Here is a 26,570-nt window from a genome sequence, read left to right as displayed (position 1 = left end):
AAGGCGAAAAAGGTTTGGATTTCTGAAGTGTGGAAGCTATTTCCTCTGACAACCTGATTGTTCAGCTGAACTGAGAAGGGAAGACTTCGCGAAGTATAGAATTTAATTTTACTCTGTTGAGGATGTTATACCTTTTGGACCAAAGTGTAACATTTAGATTATATTAGGCCTCGGTACTTTGAATTGTTGTATCTGTGATATGAAGAAATACTGTTGGTTTACTCTGAATTTTTTCAAGTGATACTGGCTGGAAAATTTTCATCGAAGGCCTTGATAACTAATTCAAATCTGTACCAACTCTGTCTTTGGCGCAGATGCTTTTCGGTTTAAGATTTTCAAGCTTGGAGATGAAGCAAGCTGCTGATGGGTAATCATTTGACCCTACAAAGAATCATGTGTAGATTGGAAGTTCACCGTTCATGCTGTTTCTGTTGGTAAATTGAGTAATATATGAATGTTTGCTTTTTGCATTGCTGGAAAAAACTGTCTGAGACAGCTGAATCTCAATAACAATCATTACCTGATTAAAGGGCTAATAGCATGAGACGGAATAAATTTATTGGAGTAGTGAGTGTAAGCACAAATTTACAAATTTCCCGTGCCTACATTGAGTTTAGAGTACTATTTCCCGAAGCTATTTTGCGGTACAAATGAAAAATGAGGAAACCGTTGTTTTTTTGAGAGCGTAACTTGCCCTTATGAAGCCTTTATGCTACTGTTTTTTGGCTCTTCTCGAATGTTGGGGCCAGCAAGTTGGGAGCAACTTATTATTCCTTGACTTAAGATTTGATCATGTGTGTTTTGTTAGCTTTATTTTTTATTTTTGTTTTGTTTGATTCTTGTATGTTATGCTGTCCTCTATGTTTAGCCCTTTGAGGTTGAGGGTTCGTTGGTTTTATCCTTAGTCCTTTCTCATACATTTCCTTATTACGTACCAACAAAAATTAGAAGAATGAGAGGCGTGCACTAGAGATGGAAAGGCTATTACTTGGTACGTTATGCTATCCTCTATGTTTAGCCCTTTGAGGTTGAGGGTTCATTGGTTTTATCCCTAGTCCTTTCTCATACATTTCCTTATTACTTAGCAACAAAAATTAGAAGAACGAGAGGCGTACCTAGAGATAGAAAGGCTAGTGATTGTGGTGATATTGGCGCTGTTCCTGCCTAATGCAGTCTTACTTTCTATTATGTCTCTCAAATAAAATGTATTGGTGCTGTTAGCTTGGTGCATATTGCCTGTCAGAGGTTTGAGGGACTGGTTGTGTTCTTAGCTGTCGATGGCGATCATGGGTGAGCTCTTTTCTTCAGAGCTCTATTTTGTTCCCCGAAATTGCCTGAATAAAAAAGAACATATAATTCACAAGCACAGTAGCCCATTCAGAAGAAATCCTTTCATCTTTTGATGAAGTATATCAGGAAGAGCATGTCCCCTCGAGATTATTACATTTTTGGGCGTTAAGTAAACGTTAATTTGAAACTGGAAGGATTTGATGGCTTAGCATAACGGATTTTGTTGTTCTTTAACAGCGGGACAACCCTAATAAACCTTGTTGAAAACAGAGTGTTGCGAATTCTCTCCATGTTGGCATCATCTCTGCTTTTTTCGTAGATCTTTTCCTTCACAGCCCCATTGTTGGCAGTTTGGGGTGCTTTATTACTAAGTAGATCTGATTGGTCTAAGCTATATAGGTGTTTCAGCACCTGAGCTACTTTTATCCATGTTGCGCCTTCCAACTTTTCTTCACACCGTCCTTACTTCTAGACGTGATTAACTTCTAAAGTTCTAATCTTCATATCCTTACGCTAGTTGATGCAATTGATAGTATGTATTGCATGATTTCAGTCTATCTACTGTTTTCAGGCCCTTGAGTTCAAAGGCAAGAGGTGGTCAGGTCAACAAAATTATAGAGATCCGTGGTCTGGGAATTCACTGTAGCACCCTTGAAGGATTTCTGGGTTCCTTGGGTGTTAATGGTGTGGGAGAAACTGAATTGTGGCGACGTGTAGTAACTGATGTAGATAAATATGACTATTTATTGATGCCCTTTGATTTATCTCTTCAGGTGGGAAATAATGCCTTTCCCCCTTGGTTTCCTAGACATGATGAATTGTGTTTTCATATGAAAATGGTAACTTATGCTTAGCCCTAATACATTTGTCTTGTTTTGTTCAAGGTAACAAAGTCTGGGAAGCTTGAGTTTAATGCTCCTCAATATTCAGTTGTTTCTGAGCTTACAAAACTGGTTGGTTGATTCTTTTGGAGCAATGTCTGGGTTCCAAGTTATTGACTGTTTTTTAGCTTGTTCACTTTCTCTCTCTCACTTTTTTTTTCCTTTCAGGTCATGACCATAAATCCTGCCCAGTTACAGCACATATTGATGTTTTCAGACTATATATGCACATGCCGGCTGAGGGAAAAGTAACTTCAACTCATATGATCTACCACTTTGTCTTTCCATTTTAGCAAACATGTTTGCTTCTTTAGTTTCTGGTGTGGCGCTCATTTAATTTAACCGCTGAAATGTTCTGCTCTCTATAATGGCCATCTTTTAAATGGGGGAATTTCTCACTTTTTTTTATGTGATCGATCATTCTAGCGATTTGTGATACTGTAGAAAGGGTTTTCTTTTGGTTTTAAAGCTCTTAAGCAAGTTTGATTAGGCACATATTTGCCCAATTTTGAAACCCTCAATTGACACTACATGCTAAAGCCTGTTGCACATAATGCTTTAGGCCTTCAGTTCATCAGTTTAATGTGCAAATGCATACACTATTAAAGCATGTACATTGGGGCTCTTGGAGTGGCTCTCCAAGTAGCTCTCCAAGTAGTTCTCCAACAAAAACCATCTCTTGGCCAATATTGGGGCTCTTCATGGAGACCTACTTCAAGATAGCTCTTGGACAATACACCTTCAAGAATTGATTCTTGTTGAAAAGTGGAGAGTAACTTGGGTTGTGAAAGACAATTATTATGGACTGTGGACTACCAAATAGTAAATAAGAAATTGGAGAGCTCTTTTGAAGAACCAACCAATGTTAGGTGTTTTTTGGAAGGAGTTCGTGAGAGTGTCTTGTAGAGAGATGGTGGTAGAGAGAGAGTGGAGAGCCACTCCAAGTTCCATTTTGAAGAACCAACCAATGTACATGGTCTCAGAAAAAAAAATGCATGGACCTTTATGACCCCAGGCTTGATTAGGCCGTCTTTGTCAGTTTGTCTCACCATTTTAGTGGATATCTTAAGTTCTTGTCTCTTTTGGTATTTTTTGAACTCCCATACAATATTCCTAAGCATTCGACTTCTTCCCTTAATATTTATTTTGTTTAAGATACCTGAGCTACTGACCTCTTACCCACCAAAGACTAGCAAATTTCGTTAAGGCACTAATCGAAGATGGTTAAGTTGCGGCTTTTGGCTTTATTTGCAAGTATAAGGTATTACCACATAGGTTTAACTAAACCATGTACTTTAATCGGGCAAATCAGCTTTTGTAATTTCTTTGACCCTGGATGGAAACAGCAATGCTGTGTTATTGCCATGATGCTGTACTTTACATTTCCACTGTAATGCAGGTATGGACGCTACCGTCCTTGGGATTTTCCATTATCAAAGAAACTGAAGGGATGGCAGAAGAGTTGGTGGCACTATGCTAAAGAATCAGTTCTTTATGATGTTCGTAAGAGACGGAAGGAAACATCTTGGAGACATCTTGGGCAAAAAATGTACGCCTAACATCATAAAACTTTCTCCTTGTTTTCTGGCATTATCCAGCTTTGGCATGCTTTTAGCTGGTTATTTTATTTTATTTAGTGACCCCACTCATTTTGGGACTAAAGCTTGGTTGTTGTTGTTGTTGTTGTTGTTGTTGTTGTTGTAATGCGTTTTCAGATTTGAAATTTAGTATGTCAGGCTTTAGTTTTCATGAGTCTGGTTGTTTTTGTTAAACTAATTCAAAGATCCGAGATATCGCCTGCTTTCTGCACATATGATATTATAGTATCCGCAGGTGATCTATCCTTTGTTGTGACGGTGTGTGATAAAGCTTTAACAGCATGCGGCATGCCTATGTTAGTGTTACTGATACATGCTGTATGGATTAGTAAATACTTCTTTTAGATTCTTTTAAGAGTTGTGTACCATTCAAATCTTGAAATCTGGATATTGTTTGGATGCCAAACCACACGGAGTAATTTGTGACTGATTGACCTCGGCTTAAATCTGGACATTTTTTTTCTCATTAAGAGAACAATAGAACCTTGATCAATAGGAATTTTATAGAGAAGTGAAATTTCTAGGCGAAGGTCCAAAAGAGTTCAACGGTCACAACTTGGTCCCCTTGGGTACAATGTAGTGATTTTGTGTTAAAACAATTGTCGGACATTTCCCAAAACAGAAGTGCATAAACATATTTGGGACGCATGAAAAAGGAAAGGGAAATAACCTAAAGAACTTAGTTACGAATAATGAAGACACTAACCACAAGAAGAAAGAAAGGATACAATCAGATAGGTAGCCTTATTTGGGAATTAGGTGCTAAGTATAACTCGACTTCCTCCGTTTCACAATACATTCATCATGTTGACTTTCTACACTATTTATATACTAACTTTGACCATCAAAATCTTTAATTACAAATTAATAGAAGTTATTAACATTAGGTCTTTTGAAAATATGAAGTATTGAGATTAACCAAATAACAATTAAAAATACTAATGTTGTCTTTACATATTAGTTATAATTGTGGTCAAAGATAGTAAATGAATAGTGTAAAAAGTCAATACGATGCATCTACTAAGAAACGGAAAAAGTATAACACAAAAACCTAAAAAGGGAGGACTTGAAATAATGCAATAAAGCTTTGCCTTTTTCACTTTAGATGATAATTGAAATAATGCAAAAAGGAGGACTTGATAATTGTACCTTTTTTAGTTGATAAACACTTCCTCTGTTTTTTAATACTCACAAGTCGCAACATTTGGACTTTCTACACTACTCACATATTCTACTTTGACTAATGTTGGTGATTTATATGTAAGATAAAACATAGTAATGTGGGGTCTTGTTAGATTCGTCTCAATGTGTTATCAACTGTTTATAATTTTTGCTTAAAGAGAATTAAAGATGTTAATGATCAAAGTTGGGCATTGACATGCGTAAAAGTGACCAACATTGCGAGAACGAACCGAGGAAGTATTAATGATTAGCACAAGCCCCCAATATGTTTGGGATGGAAGTTATAACAGCTACCTCTTGTAACTTTTCATCCCATTGCTTTTAGATTTTATCAAAGTGAAGTTCCAGTTATGGCTAGTCCTGACTACTGATTGCCTAAATATTATGTATTGTTAGGCTGACCTAAAGTCCATGTCTGTCTATATCTTTTCTTCTAACGTCATGTTACTTTTTTTAATGATTTACTTGGGTGCTTTATGCTGAAGTAACTTACTTGTATTTCGTAGAGTTCAGCTGCGGAAATATGTGAATTTGTATAAGGTCAAATTGGATTTCCTTCAGAGGGAGCAGGTACAACAACTAAATCCGTGCAAGTGATTTCTTTCAGATTGTTATGCTGATCTTGAACACTGCTTTATTGCTGCCCTCTCCTACATTGACTTTTTCAAGAATTCTTTATAGTTGTGACTGAATGTCTGAATCACCGTTAATTGGTTCGCTAGTATGAGATTGGGTACAGGTTTGCAATTCGCTACCTAATTTTGTGAATTAGACCAAAATTATACCATTTTCATGTTGTAATTCGCCTTTTCGGTTCGCGGTTCGTGGGGTGATTGGAGGATTAGGTAACACTGGTCTGAATGTACATTTGTGCGAAAGATTTCTGACAGACATGAAGACACCATTTTAGAATTCTATCACAGCTCCCCCCTATCTCTGCTAGTGTGTGTGTGTGTGTGTGCGCGTTCGTGTTTGTACTTGTGCGTGTCTGTAGCATACACACTTCCGGGAGCTCTCATTGATCCACCCAAACAATCATGCCGACTGCGTAAATGCTAGCAAAAGAGAGAATTATGATTCACTTACTTGGCTTTTGTATGCTGGAATAAAGCTTTATTTGCTACGGTTCTCCTAGATTAGTTCATACTTAAACTCCAAATTATGATGAGTTGAAATCACTTTAGCCAACTTATTTTCATTTCTGATAGTTTTCTAAATTATATGTATTAAGTTTAAGTGTTAGGTAAGAAATATTTCATCTTTCAGCTGTGTTTTCTCTTTAGGCCGGAGCATCTTTATTTTTTAATTTTTTTGTTTAAATAGAAACTGGGGTAAATTTGATATTTTTGTATCAGCAATGTTTGCAATAAGAGCTAAATTTTCTCTTATTGCAAACTTGACGAAAGGCATACATATATTTCTTACATTATTTTGCTATTTTCGAAGAGATGGTAAATTTCAAAAAATTGATATGGACTTTTCAATTCGCGTGTTTCAATTTTCTTATTTGATAGTGAGGTTAGTTCCATCTAATTGGATCATTATTAATATTAATATTATTATGTAAGACTCGTGCAGGTGTGCAAAAGTTATTTCCTATTCCGATCAAATTGCAGCAGGGATTTGCATTAACTATTTTCTATTCACAGTAGTACTGAGTAGTAGATGACTAAACACGACTTATTCGAGATGAGATACCAGGTGTATGTCATCTGTGGATGATATCATGGAGAATACTTTTTTGAGTTTTATAGCCGGAAAAGAAATGATATATTGATATATGTTTTTAGAAATAGGACCCTATTTATTATGTTTAATGTAGTTTACCTTGTTTTTACTTTTGTGTTTCTCTGTGTTTCATTACCATTCACATAAGGGAGGTGAGGGAAGGATGGGAAGAAGGAGGCTTGCATTTTCCTTCCCTATGTGTCCAGTTTTGGAAGGGCTTGGTTTATTAAAAGGGGGAAGAATTATAGATCCCTCCAATTTGCTTCCTTCCCTTTCTCATTCCAAATGTGGTTCGGTATTTTTTTTATAGATCCCTCTCTCTCCTCCCTCTCCCTTCCCTCCACATTCTCTCTTTCAGACAAACTATTGCCAATGTAAATCACGATTAGCGCTGTTTTTGTTTTCATTGATCAATTTTAGAAAACTTTTTGTTCTTTTTAATAAATTTGCTTATTATATCAATAAAATTAGCATTTCAAATTGGTGGAAAGCCTTTAATTAGAGGAAAAATAGTTTGCTGTTATTTATCTTTTGCTTGGTTTTAAAATTTGATTCTTAGTTAATGTTGTATTCTTGTTAACTATTTTCTTGGCCCTCTAATTGGTTTCCAGTTAGTTGATCAAGACACACTATTGAAGCTGGAGCAAATGGAGAAGGATTCTGATATTGAGGATATCTTACGGTTTCGATCTTATGCTGAACGTGAGTTGGAGGTATCTAAAAACTGGCTATCAGATTTTTGATTTGTGAACAGATAAGAATTTAGCTATTATTGGGTTCATGTTTGAAATTTGTTGTATATAAAGGAAATAAACATTGGTTTTTCTCATTTCTTGTGGTTACTAATAAACACTATACATTGAAAAATTGTTAATACCTTTGTTTTTTTAAAGGATTCTCAAAGATCTGTATCCTCTGATGCTATAGAAGGCAGCACTCCTGCAGAGAACTTACCAAATGATGAAGTTCCAACTGGTGGAGCTCGTGGATGGCTGAACTGGTTATCCCGTGGTATGCTGGGTGCTGGAGGAACGGATGATTCTAGTCAGTTTTCTGGAGTAGTCTCAGATGAGGTCTTGAAGGTGAATTTATATCTAAGTTATCAGTATAAAGTTTTTGTTTTTGTATTGTTCTTGTTTTTTTTTTGTATTTCTATTTCATGCTATAGGTTTGGGAGTTTAGAATCTAATGAAGCACTTCACCTTAGGACATTTGCAAAGCTACAAAGTTCCAGCCTATGCCTTCTGTGACCGTAGCAGCCAATGGCGTAAAATTCCTGTTTGCAGTCAAGTTCCACGTTTCTAAGATGTCAATATTGATAAACAGCACGTAAGTGTTCTTTTTTTGTTTTTTTCTGTAGCTAGGAATTGGAATTTATGTTCTTTAACATTAATGATTGCATTATCCTCTCTGCTTACAATTTTAGGATATAGGATAGTGAAAAAAAGTTACCCTACAACAAGATAAATTATTTATGTGGAATTTCCTTGAAGAGGAGAAAAAGGATCATATGATCCATGGAAAAACTGCCTTTTGGATCTTTAACATTGCTCTTGTTATGAAGGTAGAAATATGATCACCAATTCCACCAAAAAACATGTGCTGATTGAATTAACTTTTGCAATGTTATTTTTTTTGGCGCGTTCATTCGCTACTCGTGAATGTAGACCAAATCTTTTGATAATTTAGGTTGACATTTATTTTTCAGTTAATGTTGTGATAGTTGCAGTACATGCCAACAGTGTTTTTTTACGAAGTGGATAGCTGTGATAGTTGCATGCCAGTTTTAGGTTGGCTTTTGGGAAGCTTATTTTGAAGTAGGCTGGTGATTCTTGGACAAAGGTTGGGGGACAAAAGGTTTTTGCCTCAACTGGAGGAGGTGGATATGTTGTTGACTTGTTCAGTGGTATTTCTAGGCTACTTCTGATGATGTCTAGTGGTTTGCGGCAGTGATACAGTGTCTCGTTGTAGATCCAGGCATTCCATTGTCGACGCAAATGGACCTAGATGCTGACATGGAATACAGGTTGGATTTGGGAAGGTGAAATGCACTTGGCCTCTCCATGCTGCTTGTTTTGTCCACCCAGAAATAACAAGTTGAATCTATCAAAAAGTCATCAAGAAGTTTAAAAATGCTAGATCTAAAATTTGAGCTATCAGTTTGAATGGAAATGGAACTAAACATTAGTGCTTCTGTTTGTTGGAGACAGGCAATCCTCTTTGTGGTAGCCTTATTGTTGGTGGGTGATTGGCTATCAGAATTCATAAGATATAGGTTATTCGCCTTTGGTGGGCGTTGGCTGTGCATGCTCCTTTGATGTGAATCCCAAACATGTAGTATGGAAAACAGGGTTTTACACTTTAAATGAAAGGGATTTGACTGGTCAAAGACCCATGTAAAGTTTATTTCATTTTTCCTCCTGGCGTTTTCATTTTCTTGATCAATATCTTTAGTTTACTTACGTTGTTTAACAAACAAGCAGCTTATCAATCATTTAAAAGAAAATGACCATCTAAAAAACTAAGTTGTAATCCATATCCAATATTTGGACACTTCAACATTTTCCTTTGTCACTGAATTTAGAATTTCTCATACCCATAAGTTTGAGTTTTGTGAGTTTGAGGCAAGGAAATCCTTTGCGTCCTTTATTTTCATTGGTGATTCATGAATCGTGTATTATGTTGGATGCTACTTCGGGAAATGGGGTTTTAAGCATTTTATACAGTTCAAAGTTTTCCTTTGTTCTTGAATTTATAAATTTCCCGTACCCTTGAGTTTGAGCTTTGTGAGCCTTTGTGTCCTTTATTTTCATTGGTGATTCACGAATCGTGAATTATGTTTGATGCTTCTTTGGAAAATGGGTTTTTCAGAGTTTTATTTTAGTTAATCTTGGAGCTATGAGTTAGTCATGAAATTTTTGTATGCCAATGTAGAATACCATTTGTAGTTTTTCCTTAAGCTGATTCAACATTTCCTATTACTCCCCATTTTTTTATTAATTGCACCATTTTCCCTTATTTAGAAGTTTCATATGAATTGAACCATTTCCTTTTATAGTATGCTTTCACATGCTTTTTGGTGTGTTCACAAACCAAATACTCATTTTACACTTGTGTATATTTTATATTTGTTCTTGTTGCCTAACCTTTTCTCTCTCTCTTGTTATCAAATCTGTATTTTTGATATTTGCTTTGTTCTTAATATTTTTTCCCAACCCAAATGGTGCAATTAAATAAAACGGAGGAAGTATAATCTTAAACTACTTGATGGCACTACCTCGTTTTCTTGATGTCGGTTACAATTTGAAATTTGCGTCTGAAGTTTGGAAACTTGGACCGTAAGTTCTTAATTACATACATCAAAACATTATCATGTGGAATCTTGTTAGATTCTTCTCGATATGTAGTTTAAAAATATTTTAAAAAGTATTTCTTATATAAGGTCAGATGCATTACCGGTAAAGACGACATTGAAGTCATTACAATTATTAAGTGTAACCAACATTAAGGAAAAGAGGTAGTATGATGTTGAGAAGGATGTTTTAGGGACTTATAAACTGGAAGGTATCTAAAGAGTTGACCGGCATCACTATAATAGGTGCATGATAGGAAGATGAGTATCGCAGAAGCACGGAATGTTAAGATGGATGTGTGGGAACACTTTGAGGGATAAAATCAAGAACGCGGACATTTGAAGGGAAGCTGGAGTTGCTGATATTGAGGATAAGATAAGAGAGATTCGACTACATTGATTTGGGCATGTGAGACATTGATTAGAGGATGCACTGTTAAGAAAGGTAGAAAATTGGGAAAATGGAAACTTTTAAGAGGAGTGGTGTGAAGTCAAAGTAGACTTAGACGGAGGGAGCTAAGAATGGCCTGATTAAATTGTCTTTGCAAGAGCATGTAGCACTAGATAGGAGTGGATGGAGGAAGAGAATCATCGTGGACGACAACACGAGTTTGACTTTTGGTTCCTGTAGCCAACCCCATCCTTTTAGGAATAAGGCTATGATTTTTTGTGTGTAGGGTATCTAAGAGGTTGGATATTTGAAAAAGGGCCTGTATTTCTTTACGGCTTTGTATCATGCTTGCCTAATTTTTCTTGAATAGTATTCCCCTTTACAGTTTTCTCTTTTTACGAATACATGCACACTTGTTAAAAGCTAAAAAATCTAATGAGGCGATTTCTTTTGGTAGAGATGAAAGATAAGAGATCATCTTGTGAGTTGGATCCTTGTCTGCAAAAGAAGAGAACAAGAGAACAGAGAGGCCTTGATGCTGGTCATCGGTTTCCAGAAAATTTTCTATACTAGGATATGGCTTTTGTTTCTTCTTTTTAACACCAATTTGCTATTGCAGCAAGAGGACAAAAACCAATTTTTTTCCTGCAATGGCTGGGTTACTTTAGCAGTGAACTTGCTGCTTACCCTAGCAATGGAGTTCATCTCATAAGGATGATTTCTGTTCTTTCCCTTTGTCAGTTCGGAGGCACGGTATAGGATCTCAATAGTGGTAGGAGCAGACCTTCTCTATTCTCTTTCCTCATCTATATTTTCTCTAAATGGTCCTCCATTTTTTATCTCTTGTAGAACTTCCATTTTATGAAAAACCCTTAAGTTGAGCATTTGTCTCTCTCCAGTCTTCTTAATTCTATCTCTTTGTTGGACTATTGACATCACGCAATAGCCAGCAGATTACTCTAGTGTTCTACCTCTCCTCGTAAACCTCTTCCCAAGAATTTGTTCAGGCATCATGATATAAATATTAGTGCCCTAATATACACAAGGATGGATAAATCTGATTATAAATCTCTAGAGGCTCAAGCCGAGTAAAGTACACCTCAGGTCCCTAAACTTTGCCGAAAGGTTCAGTTTAGTCCCTAAGGTTTCAAAAGGGTCAGTTTAGTCCCTCAAAATGGATGGAAAACTCTAACATTGCTAGCGGTGTTAGTTTTTCCGTTAAGTCTATTAAATAAAAGGAAAAATAAAATAAAAACACTAAAAGACAACTTTATGTAAGTTAGCTTTTAGTACTTAGCTTATTTATCAAAAAAAGTTATTTTGACTTAGCTTTTTCTGACAATCCCAAATCTAACAACCTTCTTCCAAGAACCTGGCTTCAAGTACATTAAGTGATACATTTTCACAATGCTTTTCCAGAGATTTCCACCATAATAGCTCTTTAATGCTTAAAGTTAGCTTTTGCAATAACCAGTATGGTCATTATTCCACTACATTTAACATTCTTTAGGATCCGGAGAAAGGGAAATGCTCTATTCACAGTTTCCACAGTCCACGCGATAATTCCTCAATACAATCAATCATATCTCATACACTCGCCTCAATCAACAAGCATACATATACAATTACATCAATCACAGTCCACCCGCGTTATAATTTCACATTTACAAATTCCTGACAGCTCCAAAGTATAACTAAAACCCCAAAAAATCAATTTAACCCACCCCAGAAAACGAATTCAACAGAAATGCCAACAAAAAACAAAAGGGAAAGTAACAAAACCTCGGCAAAATTCGATCAGCGGCCAAGATTGTGTTGGGACTCAGGGCGAATCTCGATATTGGCTGATTCATCAATGATCTCCTGCACCATATTCTGAATAAACTCATCGAAAGAATCAAGGTGCTGCCTCACTAAACCATTCTTTTCAAAATAAGCACTTATTACAGCCAATCATCTTCTTGTGTAATGTCTTCCTCATCTTCATATTCATCCATTACAACCTTGTTCTCACTTCTCACGCCGTAGTTGTATTCGTATATTCAAATTCATCTTTACTTCCCCTTTCTCCCCCTTCTTGATTTTAGTAACTTCATATTAGTAGCTAGTAATTGGGTCTTTTTAATCTGATTTTTTTAGGGTTCTTGAGATATACAACAACCCAGTTGTGATTATTCCATCAAAATCGGAAACTGTTACAGATATTGTTTGCTTTCGGAGGAATAACTCAAATTTGAAATCGTGAGTTTTTTAGTTGATTCGCAGATTGAACTGCAGAAAGAGGAGATTAAAAGGAGGCTGAATGGAGGTGGGTCGGCGGTGGTTGCAGGAGGTTAGAGAGTGAAGAAGTGGTGGTTTTGAGATGGGACTCATGGGAGATGGGGTTGGGGAGAGAATGCTGGAAGTCATGGTGGCAGAGAGTGTAAGGAGGAGAGAGAAAAAGAGGATTGAGGGGGTGGAAACCAGTGTTGTACCAATTTCTGGATTTCTTGGTAGAAGGTTGTTAGATTTGGGATGGTTAAAAAAGCCAAGTGAAAATAACTTTTTTTGGTAAATAAGCTAATTACATAAATTTGTCTTTTAGTGTTTTTTTTCCCGTTTTTATTTAATAGACTTAACGGAAAATCTAACACCGTTAGCAGCTTATAGTTTTTTCCATCCATTTGAGGGAGTAACATAGATAAAAAATGCGGTATCGGTCACGGTCGCGGGATCGGTCGCAGAGTCTCGGTAATGGAAATGATGCGTTAGTCGCGGACTGTGTCGCGGTTGTCGCGTAGGAATTTGAAATATAAAAAAGAAGCCCCATGTCAGTCCAACTCACTACCTACCCTAGTCCCCCTCCCCTAAACTGTACACATGACATAATTAAATGAATTCCTTTGTCTACCTTCTCTCTCCTCTCTTGTTTTAGATCTGAAAATGGAGTTCTCTACTCTATTTCAGTGGAGTTTCTCCATTTCTTTCCCTTTTCCCTTTCTTTTTGTCCAAAATATGGAGAATTCGGCTGAAAACCAAGTAGATGTGAGGTTAATAACGTTTAATGCAGACAAAACTAGTTCGGATTGGTTGAACCGGCCGAAAACTCGCCGTCTTTAAAAATACCTTTACAACTCGGGATATCTCGTATCGCCAGCCTCAAAAACCTAGTTAACTCGGGCGAATTTTTACACAATGGGGAGTAAACTGACCTTTTTGAAACCTTAGGGACTAAACTGAACCTTTTTGCAAAGTTTAGGGACCTTAGGTGTACTTTACTCGGCTCAAGCCACCGAGAAACAAAATTTATACTTCGTATGTGATTTAATTAACTTGGTTAAAGAAAATTCACCCTCAAGATAAAATCTCACACACACAAGTCACACATGATATGTTCAACAAATAAATAAAAAACAAGGTCCTCCTTTTATGGGCTGAAAAACCATAAACAAATAGGACTAGGAAACTAATTCTAACCCAAATAAAATACGTAAAACTAATTTTAAGTCAACAAAAACATGCAAATTAAATCCTATGCTTTAACCGGGAAAACCCAGCAAAAACCTGCAAGCCAAACTATAGTAAACAAAGCAAATGAACGAGTCCAACTCCCAGCAAACTAACACATTGCGAGAAGTAATGCACCAAACTGTCACCACCAAGCATGTTGCTCCGAGCCCCTGCCCTTGTGTCTCCTTGATGGAGCTCAAGTCCAAACTTCCTATATCGATGTCCGCATCACATCAGATTTCTTCTTTTTTCTTAGATGTACATACTTTTTGAAATTTTCCTCACTTGAAACAGCAAAAGCATAATTTTGGAATTGGAAGTCCCCAAAGTATGAAATTATTTCTTGACAGCTGTCGTGGGATACAAATAATAATCTGTAGGCTCACAGACATAATGAGACATTGCTAGCCTGTTTATGTGTAGTGCCCCTGCTAATGGAGAGATGAGAGTTAAAGCAACTTGTTCTTGCATTGCAAGTTTGCTTCGTTTCTGTAAAAAGCAGGGACAGAGTGGGTCTGTCCACTTTCTTTTTGAAGTATCTCCAGGTTTCCTTGTGATGTTTGGTAGGTGTAAGTGGCAACGGCTATTGTGGTATTCAGTTTCTTTGGGGATCTTGTAGATGATGTAGATGGAATTGAATGATTGGATCTATAGGAATCATGTGCATGATCATATTTTATTCTGTTTTGGGAAAATCCAGCCTCCAGCGTCCAGGTCCTCCGATAATAAACATCTATTTGTGAAAATCATTGTTCATTTAATGTCTTTGGTGCATGTAACCGGGTATTTCATAGTTCATTGTTGTTGACTGAAGCTACTTGTCTCTTTTGGATTTACTTTCTTGCATGTCACTTGGTCCACATTCACTGTAATCTTCGATTTCTGTACTAGTGACTTCTCTTATCCTAACAATTTCCGCTCTTCAGGAAACTGGACCAAGAGATAGCGGAGTTAAGCTGCTTTGCCACTCAAATTGAGTTCAATGTCTGGGAAGAATCCACTAAGATCCTAGCGAAGGTTGAGTCTGCAGAGGTCATTGATTCATCGAAACAGATGGCAATTCTGCAAATGCAAAAGGTGTATTTCATAACACACTTAACTCTTATACGGACTCTGGTGATACAGTGAAGTTTTCACAGTCTCTTAATGGACAAGTTATTCTTTGGCTTCTCCGAGTGTTCATTGATCTGGGGTGGTTCTAGTCTTTTGTTTAGGCCTCACATTACGTTGGGCAGTCTGATGTTGCTGTGAATTTGAATTGTCTCGCTTGAGAGGTTGTGCTACCCATGGCATGTTTCACGTCCCTTGTATGTGTATGTATTGTTGCACAATGTCTATAGCAATATTTTCGCTCTCTTAAATGGAGAGGTAAATATCGTATATCTGCAGATGGAAGATGACTTAAAAGATATTTAGGACATAATTTTTGTTATCATAAATTTATACTATTATAGGATTCTGCGAATATCGCGGGGCGTTGAAATGTTTGATAATATGAGTATATGTATATGTCATTATTGTATTCTTCATGCTTTGCTAGTGGTTGGAACTCTTAGTGTCTTACAAGCATAATGTTTATAGGAGTGTAGCTGAAGCGTGTATCAATGCCACCCTCGTATCTGCACGCTTTGTTACTTGGGATTATAAGCATTGGGTTTTGTCTAGCTCGTGTGGATTGAAGGTTTTAGAACGAATAAAATTTATATTTTAAGAATAGTCTTTTACCCCCCCCCCCCTTCCTTTAGTAGGCAGACGACACAAGCTTCTGAATTTGGGGGAACTGAATTTCTTGCTTTTCTTTTCATTTCAGTGATCCTAACTGGGACGTGTGTGACATTTAAATCATAAATGAACCCACTGTTGAGGTTCAAATGCTGATATATCTGGTCAAAACCAAACATGTAATTTGTGTGTCTATAAATGTAATACATCTGGTCAAAACCAAACATGTAAATCTGTGTGTATAAATGTAATGCATTCCCTCAAAAATAAACCAAACATGAAAATCAGACATGGACTAACTGATGAGGCTCAAGAAATGAATGATACTGTAAGAACCAAACTCTATTTTTTTCTTGAGCTTCTCAGAGGCACGGAATTCTTAATTAACTCTCTCTCTGTCTCTCTCTCTCTGTCTCTCTCTCTCTCTCTCTCACTTTCTCTCTCTATTTGTATATATATATGACAAGTAGTTTTGCTCATATGTGGGTGGTGTTATTTCTACTGTCTGCACTCTACAGGTTTCCACTTGCCAGAATGTTTTGGAAAGCAAAAAACCTTTCGCAAGCACTAAAGTTGATATTTCAGTAAAGAATCAGATGGAAGAATTTCTGTTCAAGGTACTTACAATAGTTAATTCAGATATTATTTATTATTATTCCTTCTTATTAGCATCATGTAACCTGTATACTCTTTTTAGTCCTCACTGTAAAACTTGTACTCTATGTAACCAGGTTATGATTCAGCCAGTTGAAATTTATTGCGATTTGAAGTTTCTTCTTCGTTTTGTGGAGTTCTACAGTGTCATGGAATCTCACAAATCCTTGCAGGAAAGGGTATGCTAGTAATTTTATAATGCTATTTGTTTCTTTAGGTAATGGTTGCTGCTTTATCAGCAATTCTGCTCTTGTCGATACCCACCCTTGCTTTAGGAAAATAAAAGAGTGACACACACAAGTGGTTTCACTTTAATTTGTCTGTGAATAATTCTATTATGCTACAAGGCACTCTACACATTTATGTTGCTCAGACTATTATGCTACAAGGGATCAGAGGATCTGAGTCATCTGACACTCTAGATGTAATATATTTCATACAAGGCCACTATATATTTGGGTGTCATGTCATGTCAAAGTGTTGGAGGATCCGACACCGACGCCTCTGCCAACCAACGTGTCGAAGTAACATATACACATCCTTCATTTGAACTAATAGAGTATTTGGATGGCAAAGGTTTCTAGTTTCGATGCTGCAGGTCTGGGGGGTTAGGCTAGCTTGAGTGCCTGACAACTAAGCATGCACGAGCTTAGTGTAAACCTTTAGGCTGTTAAAAAAGAAAGGTGAAAAACATGGAAAAAGATACTGTTAAAAAAGATCATAAAGGGGTGTCCTTATGTAATATAGGTCGCACCCTCTACATCTTGAGGGATTATTGGGGGCTCATTTCCTTTGCCTCTAATTTCAAGAGTACTTGTTTTAACTTTCTTTATACCTTTTCTTTAGTCTGTTTAAGCTCGTAAATACTGATCCCAAGTTAGGTAAGTTCTGGTTTACTGTCCTCATTTTAACCGTCAAAGTTAGGTAAGTTCTGGGTTTACTGTTCTGGGTCATGTTGATACATTTAGCGCTCTGTTTGGGTCTATTGTCTTCCCTTTCTGTTTTCTTCCTTCTCTGTGTTTTTTTGGTGGGAAAATAAGTTCTGTAACCCTGAACATAACCTTTTTTTGAATGTCGAATTGCTTTTGTTTTTTAAATTAATTTTCCGTTTACTCTATAGTTGTATTGGTTAAGTACCGTAAATGTCAACAACTTGGTAAAATCCTTAGCACTTTTCGGTTTTCCCAACATTTCCTGTACACCCTTCTTCCCCTAACTCTTTCCATTCTGCGAATGATAATCTATAATAGTGCGCAAAGCCAAATTGGTTAAGGTTTAATGCCACTCCTCGGAGCAATTAGGTGTTTTGTTTGATGATAATTTTACTTCTTGTCTCCAGGTCCTTTTGTCTTTGAATGGGATTGAAGATGCCAATTGTCGACTACAGTCTAAAGCAGAGTGAGTGCTCTAGCTTAGTTGCTGAGACATATTGTTGTCTAATGCATATAATGCTGTATGCTGAGCTTAGGTCTGCAGAAGATTTTAACATTAAAGAAATGTTAACTGATCTTGTATGAATGATAGGTGGAAATCACATGATGCTTCCTGACATTAATGCATTATATTCATTTATTGAAAATGATGCTGACGTGCTGCGGGGCTTGGGTGTATAAGAACTAGAACCAGGTTTATCTAATTGCATGGCAGAGTTTTGACTATGCCCAATTTTCTGAAATTTTAGACATGGCAATGGAATAACCTATGATAAGATAAAACTGTGGTCCATGTAGCCAACCCCATCATTGGGATTCGGGATTCGATATTGTTTAGGTGTAAATGGAAAAAAGAATTTATGCTGACTGATAGGGATCCTAACAACAACAAAGCCTTAGTCCCAAAATGATTTGGGGTCGGCTAACATGAATCGTTGTAGGAGATCGTCATTGTCACCAATCAAACCAGAAAGGAGCAAGAAGTAAAAAGAAAAAAAACAAGGAAGAGAAAGTGGAATTAATGAAAGTAAGATAAGAGAAAAATGTATATATGTTATAGAAGAAATATTGTAAGAGATAATAAAAAATAAGTAAAGTTTAAAATAAATGAATAAGTAAAATAAGTACATTTCAAAATAGCATGTAATTTTTTTTTTTTTAAAGAATTTTTTTTAAAAAAAAGAATAAAAAGTACAAAGAAATAGAAACATGAAAGCTGTATAAGTTAAATGAAATCATCAATGTATATTCTCTCCCTCCACTCTGTCCTATCCAACGCCATATTTTCCTCAATCCCAAGAAAGCTCATATCGTACTCAATCACCTTCCTCCAAGTTTTCTTAGGTCTTCCCCTACCCCTTGCAATTCTATCACTTTGCCACCCTTCTATCCTCCTAACCGGGGCATCACTTGATCTTCTGTTTACATGTCCAAACCATCTTAAACGATTTTTCATCATCTTAAACTCAATCGGTGCAACCCCTACTTTCTTCCTAATAATCTTATTCCTCAAACAATCATTTCTTGTATGCCCACACATCCAACGTAACATGCGCATCTCCGCCACATTCATCTTGTGCACGTGACAATGTTTCATTGCCCAGCATTCCGTGCCGTATAACAAAGGCGGTCGAATTGCCGTGCGGTAAAATTTTCCCTTCAATCTTTGGGGAATACCTAAATCACATAGGAACCTTGTGGCACCTTTCCACTTCAACCAACCTGCTTTGATTCTATGGGCCACATCGCCATCCAATTCTCCATCCTTTTGGATAATAGATCCTAAATAACGGAACATTTCAGAGCCTTAGACAATTTTCCCATATAAGGTAATCCCCCCTGTCTCTCTATCTTGGACTCCACTAAACTTACACTCCATATATTCTGTCTTGTTTCTAATCAGCCTAAAACCCCGAGATTCCAAAGTTTGTCTCCATAACTCCAACTTACTTTCCGCTCCTTCTTTTGTTTCATCAATCAACACAATATCATCTGCAAACATCATGCCCCAGGGTATACCATCCTGGATTGACCTCGTCAATTCGTCCATGACTATAGCAAAAAGAAACGGGCTAAGTGCGGAACCTTGATGCACTCCAATCGTAATGGGGAATTTTTCGGTCTTACCAACACTAGTTCTCACCACTCGTGCTAACTCCCTCATACATGTCCTTGATGATATCAATATACTTCATCGGAATTCCTTTCCTACTTAATGCCCACCAAAGATTTTCCCTTGGTACCTTATCGTACGCCTTCTCCAAATCAATGAAAACCATATGTAAATCCATCTTCTTATCCCGTTAATTCTCCATTAGTTGCCTTATAAGATGAATGGCCTCCATAGTCGATCTCCCGGGCATAAATCCAAACTGATTCTCCGAAATTTTACAGTTCTCCTCAATCTTTGCTCAATAATCCTCTCCCAATGTTTCATAGTATGATTCATTAGTTTGATTCCTCGATAGTTGGCACAATCCTGGACATCACCCTTATTCTTGTACAAGGGATGATAGTACTTTTCCTCCACTCTACTGGCATCCTATTACTTCCCCAAATCTTGTTGAAAAGAGTTGTTAACCATACAACCCCTCTCTCTCCCAAACATCTCCAGACTTCAATAGCCATACCATCGGGCCCCACTGCCCTCTTGCGTCCCATCTTTTTCAGTGCCATTTCGACTTCTCTCTTTTGAATTCTTCGCATAAAGTCTAGGTTAACCATATCCCGAGGGATATTTGTATCCCCAATATCGCACCCTTGATTCCCGTTGAACAAGTTATCAAAGTAGATCCTCCATCTATCATTGATTTCCTTATCTCCCACCAAAACTTTTTGATCAACATCTTTCACACATTTAATCCTCCCGATGTCTCGCGTCTTTCTATCTCTCATTCGAGCAAGTCTATAGTCTATAGATGTCTTTTTTTCCTTCTTTTGTATCCAATCTTGCGTAAAGATCCTGATTCACCTTTGCTCTAGCCTCTCTTACGGCCTTCTTTGCTTCCCTTTTAGCCTCCTTGTACTTCTCTTAGTTCTCATCACTTCTACATTTTCCCAACTCCTTATAACATTCTCGTTTGCTCTTTATAGCTTGTTGCACAACTTCGTTCCACCAAGATGTGTCCTTACTTGGTGGCATGATTCCTTTAGATTCCCCTAGGACCTCTTTCGCCACTCCCTTTATGGTATGCTCCATTCTTGTCCACAATGAGTCTATATCCAAATCCATATCCCCGGCCCAAATACCTTCACTTGCCACCTTTTCCACGAATTTTAGTTGTTACTCTCCTTGAAGTTTCCACCACTTGATCCTAGGCTCTACTAGTGGTCTTCTCCTTCTTACATAACTTCTACCTCGAAAATCAAGTACCACAAGTCTATGTTGGGTTGTTGTACTCTCACTCGGAATCACCTTACAATTGGTGTAGCACTGTCTCAAAGCATTCCTTACTAAAAAGAAGTCAATCTGACTCGTATTATCTCCACTCCTATATGTTACTAGGTAAGAGTCTATTTTCTCAAACCAAGTGTTCATTATACCCAAGTCAATCTGACTCGTATTATCTCCACTCCTATATGTTACTAGGTGAGAGTCTATTTTCTCAAACCAAGTGTTCATTATACCCAAGTCATATGCCAATGCAAAATCCAAAATAGCATTTTAGCTTCATTCCGCTCCCCATACCCAAAACCACCGTGAATGCTTTCAAATCCATCGCGACTCGAGCCTACATGTCCGTTGAGATCCCCACCGATGATCAGTTTCTCACTTCTAGGGACACGTTGCACCACTTCTTCTAAATCCTCCCAAAATTCTTGTCTAGTTGAAGCATCTAGTCCTGCTTGTGGTACATAGGCACTCACAATAGTTACAACTTCATCCCCTATCACAAGCTTATTACTCATAATTCGATCGCTCTTTAGGGAGACATCCACTACATCATCAATATATTCTCGGTCAATAAGGATACCCACCCCATTCCTACCCCTAGTTTTTCCCGAATACCAAAGCTTATAACCCCATGGAGCTATTTCTCTTGCCTTGTTTCCGACCCACTTAGTCTCCTGCAAACATAATATGTTAATTCTCCTCCTTCTCATAACCTCTACTACTTCGACTAATCTCCCTGTCAAAGAGCCAATGTTCCAAGTCCCAAAACGCATCCTACTACCCTTACCCTTACCCTTGCCCTTACCATGAAACCTTGGATAGTTAACACCACCCTCGGGTGGCGCGCCGCTTCCGGGCGACGGCCTAGCAACCCTTGCATATTTTCCAGTACACCCGGGCGTAGGAAGTGTAGCGCACCCTTGTATATTTTACACCACCCCAAGGTGTAGGGATGGCGCGCCGCTTCTGGGCGACGACCTAGCAACCCTCACATATTTTTCACTACACCCGGGCTTAAGAGGTGTAGCGCGTCTCTGAGAAGGGGACGCCCCCACGATATTCCACTGTCGATTCATGTCATGATATATGGCTTAATTTTACTGATGGCCGCCTCCAACCTACCGCACCCTCCTCCTTTATCCGGGCTTGGGACCGGCGGTGAATGCCGCCTACGCGACACTCACAAGTGAATGCCGCATACGCGACACTCACAGGCGGAGTTACTGATAGAGATCCTAAGTAATGTGATTAATTGAGCTTGAATAGATGGAAAAGAAAGAGGATGGGGGCAGAAGGTTTGTTGTCCAAGGGAAAAGAGGTTGCATGGCTGGCATGGGGGAGAGGCTCGATCGAGAAAAAAGAAGAGTTGGCAGATAGAATTCAAATGAAAGTTTGACTAGGGGGACAAGGAAAGTATTGTATGGAATTGGCATGTGCACATAGAATGTAACTAACATGTACTGCGCAGAATTCAATCATGCTTTTATCTTTTCAACTTCAACATATGTTATGAGTTGACCCATTACAAATCTAAGTACTTCCATGGCTTGAGTGCATTTGCAAATGCAGTTATACTTATTTGGTGCAAAAGATTCTGTTTTTAATTGCTTATAGATGTCAAATGTCTATGCTAAGGTTGATTTGTCATTTTTGTTGCAGGTATATTCTGTCTGGTCGGCAGAGGATCATTTGGGATGTAAATTTTGTCGATGTCTCCATTTGTCTTCCTTGGGAAAATGTTCAGTCAGAAACACGCAGCATGGTAATTTACTTGTCCAGTTGTTCTTAAAATCTTAAATTAGGACCCAGGTTTTCTTCTGCTTTCCAGATGTATTCTCTGACAGTCTTCTTGTGTTCCTGTTTATCTCCAACTTCATCTGCTCATATGCTTTTTTATCTCAATAAATATATAAGCACTTACCTGTAAGATTACGTATGCAGTACCGGCTCTGTATTTCTGATGAGTAAGACTGTAAGAGAATATGATTAGTTGGACACAGGGTGTTTCCTGTCAATTAACAAAGTTCATAAAGCCAGGTTGTAGGGATGGTTTTTAGGAAGATGGATGTAAGAATAGGGCTTATTTTCGTCAGGAGATTCTATGACTCTTATCCAGACGTATATTTCTTATCTTCCTTTGTATTTTTTCCCCATTAACAACTTCTGTTGGGCGTTGCTATAACACTGAAGAGGAGGGATTTTTTTTGGTCAGGGGTAGTTGAGAATATGAACAGGTGATTAATCTGTCTCCGATTTTTTGATGGAATATTGAGAAGCTCCATAGTTTCATGTTTTTCAGTTTCTTGTATATGTGCTACACCTGTTTCTGCCTTTTTGGAAATGATCAAATTAAGCTTTTGAGGTTGAATTATTGACTAGAAATTATTTTACTTTGCGTTGGGACTTGGAGGTGAAAATGTGACCAGTTTGGTACTCTCTGTGAACCACTTGAATATAAGTCCGGATGTTTGTTTCTCTCATTTCTTGCAGTAAATATCTATGCATGCACCAATTAGTATTTTCCTGATGGGCTGATACTGCTTTTCGGAGTGCAGACAATGCTGACTAGTGGTCTACGGTTGTCTTCCGACTTAAATACCTGTCCGGCTACATCAAATAGAGAAGATCAATGTCAAACATCCCTCCTGAAGAATCGGCTTAGTTTGGAAGATGGTAATAAGATTCTAAATGGTCTACAGCATAATGACATCTATGACCACTATGAATTGAGAATTGATGATTTCCAGGTCAGTCTTGCTTAACTTGATCCACTTGATCCTGTAACTAGTATTTATGGGGATTGACCTTAATGTGCAGGTGACCTTGAACGATCCCCTTTTACCTCAAGGATTGTCTGTAGTTGAGAAATTCTCTGCTTCCATTTCACTTGCTCATTGCCTCATCCCTGATGAAATGATGCTGAAGCAATTAGAGGTAATTTTATTGTTTAACATTATCCATTCATGTTACATATGGGATTTCTTTTGGGAGGGGTATGCTTGATCTTTATTGCTGACTCTTGGCTTTATATCAGCCGATAGGTTGAAACTACAGTTAAAAACATTTGATTGCAAATATATTTAGTGTCGTTGGCGAGTCAAAGTTTTCTAAAGTGACGTATTGCCACTAATGTGGAGACTTAAGAAAGCAAATGGCTGAAGGCTTTGAAGGATATGCATCAGCATAACTGGAGGCTTCAGTTCTTCCCTCATTCCTTTCTTTAGTAACCAAACACCAAAACATTGTCTGATGAACTGCTATGGGTCCATTGGTATGTGGTACAGAACTACAGATGTCCATAGTGAAATTAGCTGTGAACATAGGTTCCAGTTTTCAAGTGCCGTGTTGTTTGATTCATTGGATATCTGCTTGCTTTGCTCTCTAATAGTGAAGTTAATTTCAATTTTTTTTTTTCCACCCTTTGGAAGAAGTTTATTGATTATGCATGAGGAAAATGGGTTTACCCTAGATATTATGGATTGGCTACAGTCTACAGAACCTTTTTTTAGAGGACTTAGTAAGGGTAAGGAGAAGAAGTTGTTATGGCACAATGCTTACATGGAAATATTTGGTGTGTGTGGTTCCCTGGTGTTTCACGTGTTTCTTTGTTTTCTGATTTGTTGTGGACAAAGTCACTTATACGTTGTCTTTATTGGATAGGCGGCGGGGTCTTTCAAGGAATACTTGGTTTGGGAGGTTCGAAGGAGTTGGGTTAATCCATAGTTTAATTTTTCTGTTTTAGGGGACAGCTTGTCCTCCTTTTTTCGTACTCCTTTTACTGAGCTGCTAATACTATCTCCTATTTTTCTTACAAAAAAATTTCCGTTTTTTTCTATGTAGGACAATCATGGAAACTAAGGTAGTTTCTATTTTGGCGTTCATTATATCATTGTGTCCATTGTAGAATGTTCTTCAGAAGTGTCTATTGTCATTACAAGAGAAATTTCTGTACTTATGTGCATTTTATACAGATGGTCATGGATATCTACTATTTTCCTCCAGCTAGCATACTTGTAATCCTAGTTTTTTATTTTATTGCAGGCTTTTTTTGTTGTATCATCAACATCACTTCATGTACACTTTTCTGCGGTCATTCATGATGCTTTTTTGAGCCTACTTGAACATCTTCACCTTTTATCTTCCAAACTAGTCCAGGAGCTAAACTCCCATCTGCAAAGCATGACAGCATGCTATCCAACAATGCCATTTTGTTTCTCAATAGCTGCAAGCTTGGAACTGTTCAAATTGGAAATTGACCTTGGAGATGAACAACACAATACCGCAATGCTGCTTAGTCTACAGCAAGTGAATTTGAAGTAAGACCTAGCTTTACTCTTTCTATCTCTCTCTGATCAAGATTGGTAATATGTTATGACAACTTCGTTTTTAATTTTCACATTGTCATTTGTTTGATTATATTTATTATAACAGGTTTGCTCATAGTGATGTTCAAGATTGCTGGGTCTCTATGAGGGCAATAAAAATCACCAGTTACAGACAGACGGATGAGTGCAAGATTATTTGCTCATCCAGTATGCCTGATGAAGAAGACATTTTGCTTCAACAATCTGTAAGAAGTGCGAATGGTGGTAATTGTGAGTGGAATGAATCATTGGTTGGGTGCTTCCTTTTACATTATGTAGTTGACAGAAGTGGGCACTTAAATCATAATAATTGCTCTCTATTCTTGAGAAACATTGAATTTCATTGCTACCCCAACATCGTGCAGTTGTTGGTTGGTTTCTATGACAAGTTGATGGTGTATCATGGTTTTGGGGTTGTTGACAATTCTTTCTACCAGAAGTTGAAACCAAAAAACGTTCCTACTTTTAATTTCCAGAGGTTTGGTGTATCTAACTTTTGTGAGAATGGATTTGCTGAATGGTCAAGCATCCCTCTGGATCAATTCCCGTTTGTTGCAATTCGTAATTCTGGTTGTCTCCGGAATCTAGATAGTACCATCATTGTTCCCGAATGGACAAACTTGAAAGTGAGAGAAAAGGATACCGGAAATCTCGACAGTAAGAAGAATCTAAAAACAACATTAGTGAAGGTTCCCGAGCCAGGTTACAACTGTCTGAATTCGAGTAACTTTAGCATGCAGTTAGATATAGCCAATGTTAGCATACATTTTCATGATTCGTCGTGTGTGTTAGCTAGCATTGCTCTACCAGTTGGCAAAGCTTCAGTTATTAGTAACTCTGACCAGTTTGATGTATTGTCTTCTGTGGAGGGGCTTACTCTCTTTTCCGAGTGGTGGACATGTAACTTTCAGGAATTTCTGTGGGGGCCTTCACACCCTAGCCGTTTTCCTGTGTTAAATGTACGAATAAGGAGACGAAGTGCTCACCATACAACTTCTGATTTGGAGATTAGTTTTGGTATTCAACATGTTTGTTGTGTTATACCTCCTGAATATTTAGCAATATTGATTGGTTACTTCTCTTTGCCTGATTGGAGGCCAAATGATAGTGAGCATCAGTCTACCGAGAAAATTGAACATGTTGATTCAGAAAATAATGGATCTATTGTCTATAAGTTTGAGATAATAGAGTCCAACATAATATCTCCTGTTGAAAGCAATGAGAAACTATATCTGAAGCTTGATGTACAACAGCTTTACTGCAGTTTTATTGACAATGATGCCTTAGAAAAAGCCTCTATTGCTATATTTTCGGAGTTCTCTATCCAAGAGGAGAAATTAGCTTATAGAGCTCACTCTCTGAATATTTTTGGACGGGATTTGCATCTGTCTTTAGTGACTCTCAAGGATTTTGTCTCTGGTGTTTCAATATCTGATAAAATCCCAGAACATGAAAGTTGTACTTTAGTTCAATCGTTTGGTATTGATTTCTGGCTAAGGCTTTCAGAAAATGGGTCATCTGGAGCAGCCTCTCAATCTCCAATATTTATTTTGACTAAAATTGCACACTGTGAAATTGCTGCTGAAGGTGGGT

At 37.6% G+C, this 26,570-nt stretch overlaps 1 protein-coding gene across 6 annotated transcripts in view; it reads left to right on the top strand.

The window, feature by feature from the left end:
• LOC110805363 (uncharacterized) overlaps positions 1-26,570 on the top strand; it is a 53,970-nt gene that overhangs the window by 7,833 nt on the left and 19,567 nt on the right. For 3 of the 6 annotated variants that reach the window (XM_022010953.2, XM_022010950.2, XM_022010951.2), the window contains exons 8-25: positions 315-367; positions 1,862-2,063; positions 2,175-2,243; positions 2,340-2,419; positions 3,571-3,720; positions 5,458-5,521; positions 7,291-7,392; positions 7,573-7,761; positions 7,887-8,008; positions 14,838-14,988; positions 16,152-16,250; positions 16,365-16,466; positions 17,627-17,685; positions 22,273-22,375; positions 23,169-23,360; positions 23,431-23,547; positions 24,655-24,929; positions 25,045-26,564. In XM_022010953.2, coding sequence (XP_021866645.2) covers positions 315-367; positions 1,862-2,063; positions 2,175-2,243; positions 2,340-2,419; positions 3,571-3,720; positions 5,458-5,521; positions 7,291-7,392; positions 7,573-7,761; positions 7,887-8,008; positions 14,838-14,988; positions 16,152-16,250; positions 16,365-16,466; positions 17,627-17,685; positions 22,273-22,375; positions 23,169-23,360; positions 23,431-23,547; positions 24,655-24,929; positions 25,045-26,564 — 3,649 coding nt within the window. Of the gene's footprint in view, positions 1-314; positions 368-1,861; positions 2,064-2,174; positions 2,244-2,339; positions 2,420-3,570; positions 3,721-5,457; positions 5,522-7,290; positions 7,393-7,572; positions 7,762-7,886; positions 8,009-14,837; positions 14,989-16,151; positions 16,251-16,364; positions 16,467-17,626; positions 17,686-22,272; positions 22,376-23,103; positions 23,361-23,430; positions 23,548-24,654; positions 24,930-25,044; positions 26,565-26,570 lie in introns of those variants that run through there. The other 3 variants (XM_056842953.1, XM_056842954.1, XM_056842955.1) reach the window with 3 other exon arrangements.

Source organism: Spinacia oleracea, chromosome 4 (genome assembly GCF_020520425.1).
Source record: "Spinacia oleracea cultivar Varoflay chromosome 4, BTI_SOV_V1, whole genome shotgun sequence".
Classification (NCBI taxonomy): Eukaryota; Viridiplantae; Streptophyta; class Magnoliopsida; order Caryophyllales; family Amaranthaceae; genus Spinacia; species Spinacia oleracea.
Note: the sequence above shows the minus strand (reverse complement) of the source record. Positions and strands in the feature narration are given on the sequence as shown.